This window comes from Bison bison, unplaced genomic scaffold (genome assembly GCF_000754665.1).
Source record: "Bison bison bison isolate TAMUID 2011002044 unplaced genomic scaffold, Bison_UMD1.0 scf7180017864213, whole genome shotgun sequence".
In the NCBI taxonomy this organism is placed as follows: domain Eukaryota; kingdom Metazoa; phylum Chordata; class Mammalia; order Artiodactyla; family Bovidae; genus Bison; species Bison bison.
In genome coordinates this window covers 3,900,006-3,916,313 of record NW_011494785.1, presented here as the reverse complement: position 1 = coordinate 3,916,313, position 16,308 = coordinate 3,900,006, and the positions used below count along the sequence as shown (strand labels likewise).

General features: G+C 46.9%; 1 protein-coding gene across 1 annotated transcript in view; it reads left to right on the top strand.

Moving 5' to 3' along the window:
* Nucleotides 1-2,577: 2,577 nt before the first annotated feature.
* The window catches only part of SLC6A13 (solute carrier family 6 (neurotransmitter transporter), member 13), a 45,703-nt gene continuing 31,972 nt past the window's right edge, over nt 2,578-16,308 (top strand). Inside the window, exons 1-2 of the mRNA XM_010845212.1 lie at nt 2,578-2,640; nt 5,343-5,549. Coding sequence (XP_010843514.1) covers nt 5,348-5,549 — 202 coding nt within the window. The 5' untranslated portion in view covers nt 2,578-2,640; nt 5,343-5,347. The remainder of the gene's footprint in view (nt 2,641-5,342; nt 5,550-16,308) is intronic.

Below are 16,308 nucleotides of genomic sequence, written 5' to 3'. Positions count from 1 at the left end.
GGAACCTACCTCTTCCTTTGCCAACCCATTCCAATGTTGAAACCAGTGCTGCTCAGAAATGTTCTTTCTGAAACAAATCACGCTCCTTTTAAAACTGATTTGCTCTTCTTTCATTCCAAGGAGAGACAAAAAAAAAAAAAAGGGGGAAACTAGCTCATGGCATGTTGGTGTTTAAAAAGACCAGAGTCAATCTGATGGAGGCCCAGGCCTCCCGGGCTGCTCCTCCAGAGTTTGTTTCATGGACTCTGTTCTGGAGCCTTGCTCATTTGTTAGAGGCCTTACTGTGTTGTGAGTACTGCTTGCTGATGAGTAAGGATGGGAGTTCATGAAGACAGGTCTTTTTTCGTGAGTTTGCAGCCTCCCTGGGAGGACCTTGTGGTCTACTGCTGACACACTCAAGTCAGATGGACGGATAGGCGGGGAGAGGAGAGAGGCAGAACAAACAGAAGAATAATTATCTCTGAGAGGCTCACTGGAGTTTTTGTGATGCGATTCCGAGGTCTCGAGGCAGGTGGGGGAGCCTGGTGGGCTGTCATCTCTGGGGTCGCACAGAGTCGGACATGACTGAAGCGACTTAGCAGCAGCAGCATCATCTCTGATTTACGCTTGTTTCTGGCATGGCTGTACAATCCCACCCCTTGCATCCCTCACACCCCCTGACTTCTGTCCAGCAGAAGCCGACTTTGCTCAGGGGTCTTTCAGCCCCGTCCCCTTCAGGGCATGTCCCTGCTGACCATGAACACTTCCTTAAGGGTAAATAAGGGCTGGCTGGGTGTTATAGGCCCTTTACACGTACTCAGATCTCCTAGAAGCTCCCACAGCCTTGCAAGGTAAGGAATATTCTCCTCTTTAAAAAAAAATTTTTATTTTTATTGAAGTATAGTTGATTTGCAGTGTTTCAAGTGTACAGCAAAGTGATTCAGTTATACATATGTATACATATATGTATATATATATATCTTTTTCAGATTCTCTTTCATTATAGGATATTACAATGTACTGAATAGAGCTCCCTGTGCTGTAGGATCTTGTTTGTTATCTACTTTACATGTAGCCGTGGGTATCTGCTAATCCCAGTCTCTTAGTTTATCCCTCCCCCTCTCCTTTCCCTTTTGGTAACTATAAGTTTATTTTCTGCGTCTGTGAGCTCATTTCTGTTTTGTAGATAAGTCCATTTGTGGGATTCTTTTGGTCTTTGTAAAAAAGATCTTTATTTATTTATTTATTTATTCAGCTGCACCGGATATTAGCTGTGGCATGTGGGGTCTTTAGTTGCGGCATGTGGGATCTAGTTCCCTGACCACAGGTCACACCCGGCCCCCTGCACTGGGAGTGCAGTCTTGGCCATTCCACATTTAGGGGTGTCCCTGTCTGTCTTCTGTCTGCGCTCATGCTCAGTCCTGTCCAATTCTTTGCAACACCTGGGACTACAGCCCACCAGACTCTTCTGTCCGTGGGATTTCCCAGGCAAGAATACTGAAGTGGGTTGCCATTTCCTTCTCCAGGGATCTTCCCCACCCAGGGATCAAACCTGCATCTCCTGTGTCTCTTGCATTGCAGGCAGATTCTTTACCCTAGCTAAGTTCATTTGTATCATATTTCAGATTCTGCAGATAAGCGATATCATATTGTATCTGTCTTTCTGTCTGACTTACTTCACTTGGTATAACTACCTCTAGATCCATTGGATGCTCCTCTTCATCTAGATGAGAAAACAGGACTTTTAGAGATTGGACACCTTGCTCCCCACAGCAGCCTGGGAAGGGTCAGAAGCGGGACCCAGACCCTGGACGACCTTGGCCTCGGAGCCGGGAGCCGGAGCAGCCCTGGGCACACTCAGCTTGTTTCCCTGGTCCCTGGTGGGGCTGGGGCTCCCGACTCCACCCTCTGCTCATCTCCTCCCCGTCAGTCCGCTCCTGCACCATGACCCGGGTAGGGCTTTGCTTTGCTGTGAACCTTGGCACATCCTTTTCTGTGATAGTTTAGACAATTATTTAAAATTCTAGCACATTGTTTAGAAATTCAAGCAATACTAAAGCTTAAAAAGCAGAAGTGGAAAGTGCCTCTTCATATCGCCTGACCCCAACCCTACTCTCCAGATGTAACTACTAACAACCGGGCAGAAAATATTTCTTCAGACTTTTCTGTATGCGGATAAGTGTGTGTATGTGTGTGTGTGTGTGTGTTTGGGAAGTATTTCTAACTGGCCAAAGTTTATAATCTACACATCTCTATTCTAAATCACTGTCCATTCTAAGTCCTAAGTTGCTAAAGGGTAAGATAAATATGCGTTTAAGTTAATCTACACAGCACCTGACCAAAGAAACACCTACTCTTGGTGGATTTATGGCAGCCCTTGAGTCTAGAGTGAGAGAGAGAGAGAGAGAGAAGGCGGGATCCCTCTCGAGAGACCTGAGGTCACCCAGGAGGAGAGTGCTGCCTACCAGCTCGCACTCGAGGGTGAGCGAGGGTGAGCCTTTGAGCTGAGGGGAGGGGACAAGGGCGGAATGTGGGCTGGGCCAAGTTTAGAATTACAAGTGCCAGAGGAGTGGGAACCACACTTTAAATAGCCATCACCTCCCCTTTCCCCAGATAATTCTTCTCCCCTCTGACCGGACCTCTGGCAGCAACTACACTAAGGTTGGTGCTGTTTTCTTCTCTTTTTCTCTGGGTGTCAGACTTCAGGTGGGTTGGATCCATAAGACTTACAGTTTGGGGATCCTCTCCTAGAAAATATGACATTTATGTGTGGTACTCAAAGACTAGCTATTTTCTTGACTTTCTGAAACTTTGATGGCTGCTGATTCAAGGACCAATGTAACTTGGAGAAAGAGGACCCCAGATGAAAGGGGAAGACATTTGGGTTTACTTCTAAGAAAATGAAGGCTCTCTGCTCTGAGACAAGATTGAAAGTTGAAAGACCATAAAACAAGATTGAAAGAAAATAAAAATTCAAGTGCCTGTTATACTATGAAGTGCTTTCATATATGTGTGTGTGCACATATATATACATGTATGAAATATATATACATATATGTGTATGAAATACATGTATGTATATATACATCTCTTCATTTAATCCTCATGGCTAAGTGTATCCTGTCATGCCCCTATATAAATCCATCAAGAGTAGATGTCTCTTTGGTCAAGTGCTGTGTAGATTAATTTAAATGCATATTTATCTTACCCTTTCACAGCTTAGGACTTGGAATGGACAGTGATTTAGAATAAAGATGTGTAGATTATAAAACTTTGGACAGTTAGAAAAACTTCCCAAATACATACACACACACACACACACACACACACACATCTGCATATAGAAAAGTCTGAAGAAATATTCACTGCACGGTTGTTAGTAGTTACATTTGGAGAGTACAGCTGGAATCAGGAGATGAAGTGAAGAGACATTTTATAGACAAGCAAACCGAGGCTCAGAGTGATAAATTCATTTCCTGGGAGTCGGGTGGTCTCTGATGCAGAGCTATGGTTTGAATCCAGACTTGCCCTTCAATTGCATGATGCTGCCTCTGCTAATCAACGTGGCTAAGAGACCTAGGATAGGCTTCTGTTCTCCTGGGGTCTGCGGGGGATAGAGAAGTGAGGGGGGGTAGTGTTTAATCATTGGAAGACTTCCCTTAGGCCCAGAACCTGCACAAGAGGCGACCATCTCAGAAGGACTGGGGAAGCTTCTGGGGACCAACGGCTTGGGTTTCTCCTTCTTAACCCACAGTCTCTGGAGCCCATTCCCTCATTTATCAAATAAGCAGCACATTCCTGACCTCCCTCTGGCTTTCTGGATCCCCTGGGGCAGCCCCACTGGGGAGACAGACCTGCAGGAGGCTCTGTGGCCAGATGGGGCTCTTGTGAGAAAATTTTGTTCCCAGGAACTTTTCTGGGAGGGGGTGCGTAGAAAGAAGCACATGAATCCACTTCTGCAGAGAAGAGACCGCTGTATACAATCCGAGATACTTACATTAGACTTGCTGCTAAACCCACCAGCCAGTGTAAGCAAGAGAGGTAGCTGAACGAGCAGGACGTCATGGGGTCAGGTCCCGGCTGTGCTACATGGCTGCACACATGTCATCCAACCTCTCTGATGGGCAGCTCCCTGCTTACAAAGCAGAGGGAACCGTCACATCCCGGGGCCGCATGGACTGAATGACATAAAGGCATGTAAAGCTCCTGGCCTACAGTAGTTGTTCTCTGAACGTGACCACGTCCAATCTCACCCTCAACCCCAGTTCGAGTCTAGAATAGGGGCGGGCAGGGTGTAGCCTGCAGCTCTGCGTTCATCTTATGTTGTCGTCTCTGTGGTAACGAAGTCCTGCGCTGGCATCACCAGAAAAGAAAAGGAGCCCAAGGGTCATCTTCCTCTTATGTTGCTCTCAGAGAGAGATGCAGGGCTGACCTGGGAAAGTCAGCTCATCTTACTCAGAGTTCCTGGTTCTACTCAACCTTTCTCGTCTTCTTGCAAGGATCTAAAAAAGCTGACTTTCACATTCCTCTTATAAAATAAAACATGTTTTTGATGAAAATGTAGAAAATATAGATAAGGAAAATATCTCTAAAACCCATCTGCTGAGAAAGAAACATCTTGGTGAATATCCTAATTTTCATGCATGCAAATACTTTATAAGGTATTTTTCTCAGCGTCATCTTGCACGTGGTCTATTTTGTAAGTGTTTGCACTTCACATTTTGTGAACACCTCTTTGTTTCTTTCTTCTGCAGCACAGTTTTTAATGATTATATTGTAGTCCACTGTCTGAGCCATAATTTATTAACCTAGTTACCATATTTGAACATTTTTATGTACTTTCTAATTTTTCATGGTTTTAAGCATGAACATCCTCAGTGCTGAATGTTTACACAGAGTCACAGTTATCTCTGTAGGGTAAATTCCCCAAAGGAGAATCGGTGGCTTAAGGATACATACAAATCCCATCCCTTAAACTATCCTTAAACATGGAATAGAGAGACTGAGGTACATGTTTATGCAGATGAGGCTGGTTGGAGGGTGGCAGAGAGAACTGACAGCCCGGGGCAGGTGGGCTCCCCATGTCCACAAGCCCCCACCTGAGGCACCTTCTAGGGATGCAGTGTCTGTGCCTCAGAGTCAGTGCCTTCTTACTGAAGCAGAAAGAGAACATATACGCTCAGCCTTTACCAACCAGACATGCCAAGGGGGGTGCGGGTCTGCGGACAGCAGCAGGAGTCACTCTCCTCCCTGGCACTTTTCCTTTGGAAATTTGCTGGAAGGGAAAGGGGAAGCTTTCCCTCCAGGCACCGCTCCCCACCCCCAGCCCCCAGCAGTAGCACAGCGCCCTGCTTGTCTTCCAGGGGGAATGGATAGCAGGGTCTCGGGCACCACCAGTAATGGCGAGACCAAACCAGTGTGCCCAGGCCTGGAAAAGGCGGCGGAGGATGGTGCCCTGCAGCGAGAGCAGTGGAGCAACAAGATGGAGTTCGTGCTGTCCGTGGCCGGGGAGATCATTGGGCTGGGCAACGTCTGGAGGTTCCCCTACCTCTGCTACAAAAACGGGGGAGGTGAGTTCACTTGAGGTGGTCGTGGTGGGGGAGAGCTGTGCCCGCCTGGCGCCTCCTGCCTGGGCAGTGGGTGGAGGTTTCCTGCCTCTGTTACAAAAACAGGGGGAGGTGAAAGGCACCGAAACCTTCACCCCTGCAAGGCTGTCTCCATCTCCTGCACCTACTGCACTCTGGGGAGCCCCAGAGATGCATAGGACGCTGGAGTTGGAAAAACCCTTAGAAGTCGCTCAGGACCCTGCAGGAGAAGCACCTGGACGGGGGTGACTTCCTGGGTGCCCATGGTGGCAGCAGAGAAACACAGGTGTGGTCTGGGACCAGATGGATGGGGGTTTGGATTCTGGCTCTGCTACTCACTCCCTGCGACCTGGGGCAAGCCCTTGGACCTCAGGTGGGCGCTGTGAACAGAGACGGTTCTTCCTGCCCCTCAAGGTGGTTGTCAGGACTGGAGGTTGTGGGCAAAGGGCCTCAGAATCCATGGCTGTGCTGAGGGCGATGTTGGCACCCAGCTGTCCCGTGGTCTCGAGACTCTGCAACCAGGGTCGCCTGTCCCGCGCCACACCCCTCCCCGCCCACATCACGTATCACCTTTGATCCCAGTGACTCTTCTTTTATAATTTTCCCACTGAAATGTTTGTATGGGGTGGGGAGCATGGACTCCAGTTCCTTTCTGGATCCTTCCTGCCTCTCAGGCCCTGCAGTGATCCCACTGTCTCCTTAGCAATGCGGGTCGCTTTCCCACCATGGACTCTCTTTTAGGCACGCCCACCCTTTGCCAGGTCTCTGGGGAGCCCCTGAGGGATTTCCCAGGTGCTGAAGGCCTCTGGGAGGAGCAGTGGGTTCGGAAGGTCTCCTCGTCGGTGGGTAAAGCTTAGCGGGACTGGGCTCCCACATCTGGTTTTGGGGGCGGGGTGGGGCTGCAGTCTGGGCTGGAGGATGGGAAATGCTGAGGTAGATCACGGGGAAAGACTGAAGGGGTAGGACTTTGTGGGCCACGAGGACTTTAGGGCACCCTAATGCAACACTCACCCTTGGCGGGGGTGTGGGAGCCTCCGGTGCGTGAGCCCAGTCGCAGTGGTTTTGGGGAGAGAAAGCCCACAGCACAGAGTAGGGGTGGGCGGTCAGGAGGGAGGCGAATATAGAGAGGCCCTGAGCCCATTCGTACTCTCAGGATGGTGGCAGCTGGGCACTGGCCCAGGGACTGGAGCTTAATTTGTATTTTCCCAGAGCAGGTGGGAGTGGGCCGGTGTGTTCTCCGTCCCCCAGACTCTCTGGCCGGCAGTCTGAAGCTGCAGGACTTTGCTGGGTCAGCCGGCATCTCTAGGGAAGGCAGGAGGTCCCCGCCCAGCGCTGGACCCTCCAACAGCTTGTTCAGACCCTTGGGCCCTAGGGAGTTCGGATTCGGCTAGGACGGGGAGGAGGAGGGGTGGGGGGCTAAGCCGGGCCTGGGGCTCTGTGTCTGGACCCGGTGACCAGCTTAGCTCCTCACACGGCAAGAAGATTAGGACGTGAGCTGCTTTTCGCAAGCCGCTCTGGAATGGGACCGCGAGGTTGGCCTGGGAATTAGCAGGACTGGCACGAAGAGGTGGGGGAGGGATTCTGGGGTCTGTGGGGACCCCTGCACTGAGGAAGGGAAGGAAGGGGGAGGGGCGGCCAGGGCAGGAGCACAGGGTCACCCTGTCTACGGGAGGCGTCCCCCAGTAGGTTTGCACCTGAGCTCTGCTTCGGGGGCCCACACAGGTCTGTGTGGCCTGAGGATGTGTGGCTGTGTCTCAGAAAAGGAAACGCAGGCTGGGATCACGACCGCAGCCCCTGATTCTTCACTGAAGGAGCGGGGGTGCGGAAGTAGGACGTGGCTGCCTCCTCCCGGGGCAGGGCCTGCCCTCTAGCATGCTGGTCCCAGGAGCTGTTTTGGGGTCCTGGGACCATCTGCAGAATCCTGACGCCATTCCCCTTCCTCCCACCCCTTCTTCTCCAGTGGGGCACCAGGCCTCAGGCTTCCTCTTCTCTTTCCTTAACGGACAACGGCAGCTGGAGGAAGTGCACTGAGGGGCTCTGGGGCTGGAGGCTGATGCCCAGCTTTGCTCTGAAGGCCCTGAGTCACCCAGGGTCAGCAGGTGGACACATGGGTGGTGCCTCTGCTGGCGTGATGAGGACCCGCCCAGGACCTGCTGGGTTTGTGCAGGGACCCAGACAGGCCAGCTCTTCTGGTTTCTGGTGTTCCCAGAGGTTCACCCTTTCTGTACTCTTCACCCCTCCTGGGCCCCTCAGAGCATAGACTCCACACTTTGTCTCGTCATCTTGGTCTGGAAGGGACCAGTCATCTCCTTATGACAAGGCCCTTCACTGCCGACATGAGAGAGCAGACGGGGAGGAGGACAGAGGCCTCCTAGGTAGGTTTGATCCCCTCCTTCCAGTTCAGTGTTTTTATTTAAACCCATGGCCCTCAGATCAGGGCTGGGACTCCAAGGGGATTTGAGGATGGTTCTGAGCAGGTTCTGAGGATGGTGAGGTCGTGGTGTGAACCCCCCGAGGTCACATGTGCTATCAGCCTGCCTCTGCTGGGTGCTTTCTCCAACTCACAGCTGCAAATAGCCGCTTTTGTGCTTGGAGGGAGGACCTTATTGTTGCTAATGTTTGTTGGTTGGGGAGCTCAGGGAGGAAGACGTCCCCAAAGCACAGCATCAGTTCCATACTAAAAATGCAAGTGCTGTCTTTGGTTCCTTCCAGCTTGGATGTTTGGTAGATCCGATTAGAAGTGAGTCCCAGAGCAGGGGAAAGGCTGAGGTAAGAATATGATGGAGGACAGGTCGACAGTGAAACACGGTAGCTAAAAACAGAGACGCTGAGAAAGTGGTGTGAAGAAACTGAGTCCGGTGGCTGGGACTTGGGCTTTCAATGCAGAGGGTGTGGATTCAGTCCCTGCTTGGGGAGCCAAGATCCCACATGCCTCGTGGTCAAGAAACCAAAGCACAAAACAGAAGTAATATTGTAACAAATGCAATAAACACTTAAAAAATGGTCCACATCCAAAGGAAAAAAAAAAAAAAGAACTTAAAAATAAATAAATAAAATATAGAATCATCACCCAACAGAAGATGGGGAAAGAAGGGGTGCCTTCTAGGTAAGTGTGCTCCTTGCTGTCCAGGCATTGCGGCCAGGCCACCCTGAGCACTTGCCCCCACCCCCGGCCCCTATGACTTTCTAGAATTAGGCCAACCAATGTAAGTCACCCAACGGTGGTCACACACTGAGAACGCGCCACCTGCCAGGAACTACTCTGAGCTGTGGTGATAAAACGGAAACAGAGCAGACCACCTCCCTGTTTTTGTGGGGCTTTCATTCTGGGTGTGGGTGGGGGTGAGACAGACGGTAAACTCAGTAAACAAGAAAGTGTCACCGCGCATCAGAAGTCGCTGAGCGTCGCAGGAGCAGGGGCGGGCGGCCGCACTGAGAACACTTGAGTGACAGCTTCTGGGGTGGGGGTGAGACCCGGTCTTGGGGATATTGGAGGTGGGGAGCGCACCCTGGGCAGAGGAAACAAAAGGCCTTAGAGCAGGCGGCTGTCTGGTGTGTCTGGGGAGTCAAAGGAGGGGAGTCACTGTCGGGGGTGGGTCATGCAGGGCTTGTCAACCACTGTGAGGTTTGGCTTTCACTCCAGGGATGGAGAGTCAGGGCAGGGGTTTGAGCAGAGCGGCCAAATCTTACACTTGAACACAATCTCTGTATCTATGGTGCTAAGAACTGATGGCAGAGGCATCAGGCTGGAAGCAGACCAGTTGCAAGGCTAAGAATCTTGAGGTCTCTTTGCTGTCCTTCTTTCTCACATACTTGCTGACTGTACCTGAACACCCAGATCCCGGTTGCTGCAGAACCTGGGACTTCAGCTGGAACCTCTCCTGCTCCCTGGACTCTGGGCTACCAGCATTCTGAGTTCCCCAACACCCAGGATGCCTGGGGCCGGAGACGCCAAGTGAGACCACAGCAGAATGTGCCACTGCTGAGCCACTCAGAAACCGGGATCTCAGAGGGAAGGCTGTGGGGCGGGGGTGCAGCCAAGTGAGCCCCAGCTCTAGACATCTAGACCAGCTCTAGGGAGAGAGAGCACATAGGACGCCAATGCCACAGGTGTTAGACGGCCCCACTGTGCCCTGAGGACGTCCGTAGATACTAAGGAGCAAAGAGAGACAAGGAGCGCATTTCTTCAAGGAAGAGTCATGGTTACGTTATTAGTACTTGACGACTGGTTACCATTTTTAGTTAGTGACTCAGTGCCAAGTATTGGTTCAGTAGTGCTGATGACAGCGTGTGATACTTCATGAATGCTCACTGCTGTGTTACTCATGTGGAACATTTAACAGTTTGACTTTTAAAAAAGTGTCACCTGGAGGGACTTCTCTGGTGGTTCAGGGGCTAAGACTCCGAGCTCCCAGTGAAGGGGGCCTGGGTTCGATCCCTGGTCAGGGAACTAGATCCCACAAGCTGCAACTAAGACCGAGTTGCCAAGCAAATAAATAAATTTTTTAAAAAATTGTCACCTGGAACATGACAGGTGACACCACAGAATGTGCTCTTACTGAGAAGGATGTCTAGCAGAATGGTTCTTTTCCAGGATGGGTGTGTGGTCTCTGGCATCCCATGGGGGACGATGCCAGGACATTTGAGAATTGAGGGAGGAGAATGAGTGGGGCTTTGGTGGAGAAGGTAACCGTGACTCCATTTCCCTTCTCCAGGACTGGATATGTCTTGCAGGGGTGGTGGTTATGGCTCAGGTGAGGAAACAGGCAGTGTCCCCAGGACTCCCTGGTGGGCACACAGGTCCCCTCTTGGGCTCCATCCCTTCTCTAACTCCCTCCCCAGTTTGGGGCCAGTGACTCTGCCTGGTGGGTGTGGACTTTGACCCTTATGGCCAGCTGCCCAGGTGCTCAAGGAGGCAGAGGAGGAAGGGAACAGACTGACCACCAGACCCGGTGCAGTTAAACACTGGCTTGGTTTATTGGGAAAGAGCAGGTGGCATAGAGATGGGAGGAGGGGCTTGGAAACCCCTCTCCCGGCCCCCCACTCTCTCTTTGCTCTCTTGCTTTGATGTTTCTAACTCTCAGTGGTGACAGTTCGTTTCAGCTACTGGATTCTCTCTCCTAATTCCCTCCTCCTGCCCAGCGAGTCTTGGACTGATTTGTGTACTTACTTGCCTGAGTTGTTGATGATCTTTCTTTGCCCTTATACTCCCCAAGCGTCTCCCTCAGTGCTTGAATTATGCATGGACTACACACCAAGAGACTTGGAAGGCAGAGAATTGGAGGAGTTGATTCCTCACCACCAACTTTTGTTTTAGCAATTTTAGTATGGTATAATTGGCTTACAATAAATGGCACACATTTGAAGTGTACAGCTACATAAGTTTTGCCATAGATATACACCCCTGAGACCATCACCACTATCAAGATAATTAACGGGGACTTGCAGGTGATCCAGTGGTTAGGACTCCAAGCTTCCATTGCAGGGGGCACAAGTTTCATCCTTGGCTGGGGAACTGAGATCCCACATGCTGCATGGCCTGGCCAAAATATAAATTAAAAGAAAAAAAATTGTGAATGTATCCATGACTCCCCCAAATTGCTTCCTGACCCTTTCTCCCACCCCCAACCTCTGCAACCCCATCTCAATGCAACCACAAACCTGTTTTGTTTTTTAAAGATTTTTGATGTAGACCAATTTTTTTTTATGTAGACCATTTTTAAAGTCTTTATTGAATTTGTTACAATATTGCTTCTTTTTTTTTTTTATGTTTTGGTTTTTTTGGCGAAGAGGCATGTGGAATCTTAACTCCCCAATCAGGAACTGAACCTGCATCTCCTGCTTTAGAAGGTAAAGTCTTAACCACTGGACCACCAGGGAGGTCTCTGTTTTTGAAAGATGTAATTATTTCCAGCTTTACTGATTTATTACTGATACATAATATATGTAAGTTTAAGGCATACATTATGATTTGATACAAGTATATACTGCAAAATCATTACCACAATAAGGTTAGTTAACAATTCCATTCCTTTATATCATTACCTTTTCTTGGTGGTGATAGCTTTTAAGATCTACGCTCTTAAGAACTTTCTAGTATATGAAACAGTACCATTCGCTGTAGTCACCACACTGTACAGTTCTATCCCCAGGAAATGTTCATCTTATAATGAACTGTGTACCCTTTGATTATCTCCCCATGTCTCCCACCCCCAGCCTCTGGCAACCACCATTCTACTCTGCCTTGATGAATCTGACTATTTTGAGATCCCACATATAAGTGAGAACACACAATATTTACTTTACTTTCTCTGTATAAATTATGTCACTTAGCATGATACCCTCAAGGCCCATCCATGGTTGCAAAGCATGGTACTTCCTTCTCTCTTATGGCCGAATAATACCCCACTCTGGTGTGCTGTGATTCATGGGGTCGCAAAGAGTCGGACACGACTGAGCGACTAAACTGAACTGAACTGAACTGATACGTATAGCATTTTCTTTATCCATGCTGTCCCTCTACACTACTTTGCATTCCTTAGACTTTTCTTAAATGGAATCATGATTTGGCTTCTTTGACTTAGCGTAATTACTTTGCGATTCATCCGTCTTTTTCATGTCTCCGTAGTTCCTTTCTTGTTATTGCTGAATAGTATTGTAGCTCAGTCAGTAAAGAATCCACCTGCAATGCAGGAGACCTGGGTTCAGTTCCTGGGTCAGGAAGATTCCCTGGAGAAGGGAATGGCTACCCATTCCATATTCTTGCCTGGAGAATCCCACGGACAGAGGAGCTCGGCAGGCTACAGTCCATGGGGTCGCGAGAGTCAGACACGACTTAGTGACCAGACCACCATTCCATGAGATGGGTGGACTGCCATTTATCTCTTCTCCTGTTTATGGACATGTGGGTTCTTCCCAGGTTTAGACCACCATTCCATGAGATGGGTGGACTGCCATTTATCTCTTCTCCTGTTTATGGACATGTGGGTTCTTTCCAGGTTTTAGGTATGACAGATGAATCTGCTAAGAACATTTGTGTATAAGTCTTTGTATAAACATATGCTTTCACCTCCCTTGAGTAAACACTTAGGTGTGGAATGACAGGATTATATGGTAATGCACCTTTAACTTTTTAAGAAATTGCCAAACGCTTTTCCAAAACGGTTGTGCCATTTTACATTCCTGCCAACGGTGTATGCGGGTGCCAGCTTTTCCACATCTTCACCAATACTTGGTCTTTCTTTTCTTTTACTTTTTTTTGCCTGCTCCACGCACATGCAAGGCTTGTGGGATCTTAGTTTCCTGATCAGAGATGGAACTGCAGTCCCTACATTGGGAGTGTGGAGTCTTAACCACTGAACTGCCAGGGAAATTCCTGGTCTGTCTTTTTAATTTTTCTAATTGGTGTGTAGCATAACCTCATTTTTAAAATTTATAATGACTAATGATATTGAACATCTTATGTGCTTATTTGCAACTCACGTATTTTTTTTTCTTTTTTTGGTGAAAACCTGTTCAAATCTTCTGACCATTTGAAAAAAAAAAAGGGTTGTTTGTTTTCTTACTGTCTTAGCCACTGGATCACAGGGAAGTCCTTCTTTTCTTTTTAATTACACTTTATTGAGTTATGACTGACTTACAAAAAGCTGTACACATTTAACATATCAACTCAATGAGTTTTGAGGTAAACACACACCTGTGAAACCATTCCCACAGTCAATGTCATAAACATATCCATCACCTCCAGAAGTTTCCTTTTGTCCTTTTTTTATTTTAATTTTTTGTGATAAGAACACAATATAAGATTCATCTTCTTAGCACATTTTTTTAAATTTATTTTTTTTAATTGAAGGATAATTGCTTCACAGAATTTTGTTTTTTCTGTCAAACCTCAACATGAATCAGCCATAGGTAGACATATATCCCCTCCCTTTTGAACCTCCCTCCCATCTCCCTCCCCATCCCACCCCACTAGGTTGATACAGAGCCCCTGTTTGTTTCCTGAGCCATACAGCAAGTTCCCATTGGCTATCTATTTTACATATGGTAATGTAAGTTTCCATGTTATTCTTTCCATACATCTCACCCTCCCCACCCCTCTCCCCTTGTTCATACATCTGTTCTCTATGTCTGTTTTTCCATTGCTGCCCTGTAAATAAATTCTTCAGTACCATTTTTCTAGATTCCATATATAGAATACAATATTTATCTTTCTCTTTCTGACTTACTTCACTCTGTATAATAGGTTCTAGGTTCATCCGCCTCATCAGAACTGACTCAAATGTGGTCTTTTTTATGGCTGATTAATACTCCATTGTGTATATGTACCTCAACTTCTATATCCATTTATCTGTTGATGGACATCTAGGTTGCTTTCATGTTCTAGCTATTGTAAATAGTGCTGCAATGAACAATGGGATATGTGTGTCTTTTTCAATGTTGGTTTCCTTGGGGTATATGCCTAGGAGTGGATTTCTGGGTCATATGGTGGTTTTATTTCTAGTTTTTAAGAAATCTTCATACCGTCTTCCATAGTGGCTGTGAAGGAAAGTTGCATGGCTGGAAGTAGCCTGGAGTTAAAACTCCCCTCCAGGTCCTCTCCACCATTCTATGCAAAACAAAGAACTCTCTCACCCGAAGAAAAAATGGACATTAGGTTGATTACACCCAGCTCCCACCCAGTCCAGCCTATGTCCAATTTCCAAAATTCCTTTCCCCAGCCGTTTAAAAGATAACTACTCAGAGCAACCTTGGAGAACAGGCCCCCTTAAGACAGTAACTTTGCACATACATGCCTATATATACTTATTCATTTCTTAGTTTAGTGCAGCAGCTTGCTAATCTGACTGCTGCCCCTTCTTGCTTCATTAAAGGTCATCTGTTCCTGTAAAGTGCTAGTCTCCTTCTTTTTCTGAACGTCGCCTTCTCTAACTCTCTTACCCTATAGGCTGTATCAATTTACATTCCCCCCAACAGTGCCAGAGGTTCCCTTTTCTCCACACCCTCTCCAGCATTTATTGTTTGTAGACTTTTTGATGAAGGCCTTTCTGATTGGTGTGAGGTGATATCTCATTGTAGTTTTGATTTGCATTTCTCTAATAATGAGCTATGTTGAGCATCTTTTTATGTGTTTGTTAGTCATCTGTGTGTCTTCTTTGGAGAAGTGTCTGTTTAGGTCTTTCCCCCACTTTTTGATTGGGTTGTTTGTTTTTCTGGCATTGAGTTGTATGAGCTGCTTGTATGTTTTGGAAATTAATCCTTTGTCAGTTGTTTCATTTGTTATTATTTTCCCCCATTCTGAAGGCTGTCTTTTCACCTTGCTTATAGTTTCCTTTGCTGTGCAAAAGCTTTTAAGTTTAATCAGATCCCACTTGTTTACTTTTGTTTTTATTTCTGTTACTCTAGGAGGTGGATCTAGAGGATCTTGCTTTGATTTATGTCATCGAGTGTTCTGCCTATGTTTTCCTCTAAGAGTTTTATAGTTTCTGGTCTTACATTTAGGTCTTTAATCCATTTTGAGTTTATCTTTGTGTATGGTATTAGAAAGTGTTCTAATTTCATTCTTTTACGTGTAGCTGTCCAGTTTTCCCAGCACCATTTATTGAAGAGGCTGTCTTTACCCCATTGTATATTCTTGCCTCCTTTGTAAAAAATAAGGTACCCATAGGTGCATGGGTTTATTTTGGGTTTTCTGTCTTGTTCCATTGGTCTATATTTCTGTTTTTGTGCCAGTACCATACTGTGTTGATGACTGTAGCTTTGTAGTATAATCTGAAGAGAGGATGGTTGATTACTCCACTTCCATTCTTCTTTTTCAAGACTGCTTTGGCTATTCAGGGTCTTTTTTGTTTCCACATGAATTGTGAAATTTTTTGTTCTAGTTCTGTGAAAAATGCCATTGGTAATTTGATAGGATCGCATTGAATCTGTAGATTGCATTTGGTAGTATAGTCACTTTCGCAATATTTAAGGAACATGGAATATCCTACCCATCTGCTTATGTCAGCTTTCACCAGTGTCTTATAATTTTCTGTGTACAGTTCTTTTGTCTCCTTAGGTAAGTTTATTCCTAGATGTGTAATTCTTTTTGTTGCAATGGTGAATGGCATTGATTCCTTAATTTCTCTTTATGATTTTTCATTGTTAGTATATAGAAATGCAAGTGATTTCTGTGTATTGATTTTGTATCCTGCAACTTTGCTAAATTCACTGATTAGCTCTAATAATTTTTGATACTATCTTTAGGGTTTTCTATGTACAGTATTATGTCATCTGCAAACAGTGAGAGCATTACTTCTTCTTTTCCAATCTGGATTCCTTTTATTTCTTTTTCTTCTCTGATGGCTGTAGCTAGGACTTCCAAAACTATGTTGAATAATAGTGAAAGTGGACACCCTTGTCTTGTTCCTGATCTTAGGGGGAATGCTTTCAGTTTCTCACCATTGAGAAAGGCTTATCATATATGGCCATTACTATGTTGAGGTTTCATGAGAAACGCTGGACTGGAAGAAACACAAGCTGGAATCAAGATTGCCGTGAGAAATATCAATAATCTCAGATATGCAGATAACACCACTCTTACGGCAGAAAGTGAAGAGGAACTAAAAAGCCTCTTGATGAAAGTGAAAGAGGAGAGTGAAAAAGTTGGCTTAAAGCTCAACATTCAGAAAAGGAAGATCATGGCATCCGGTCCCATCACTTCATGGGAAATAGATGGGGAAACAGTGGAAACAGTGTCAGACTT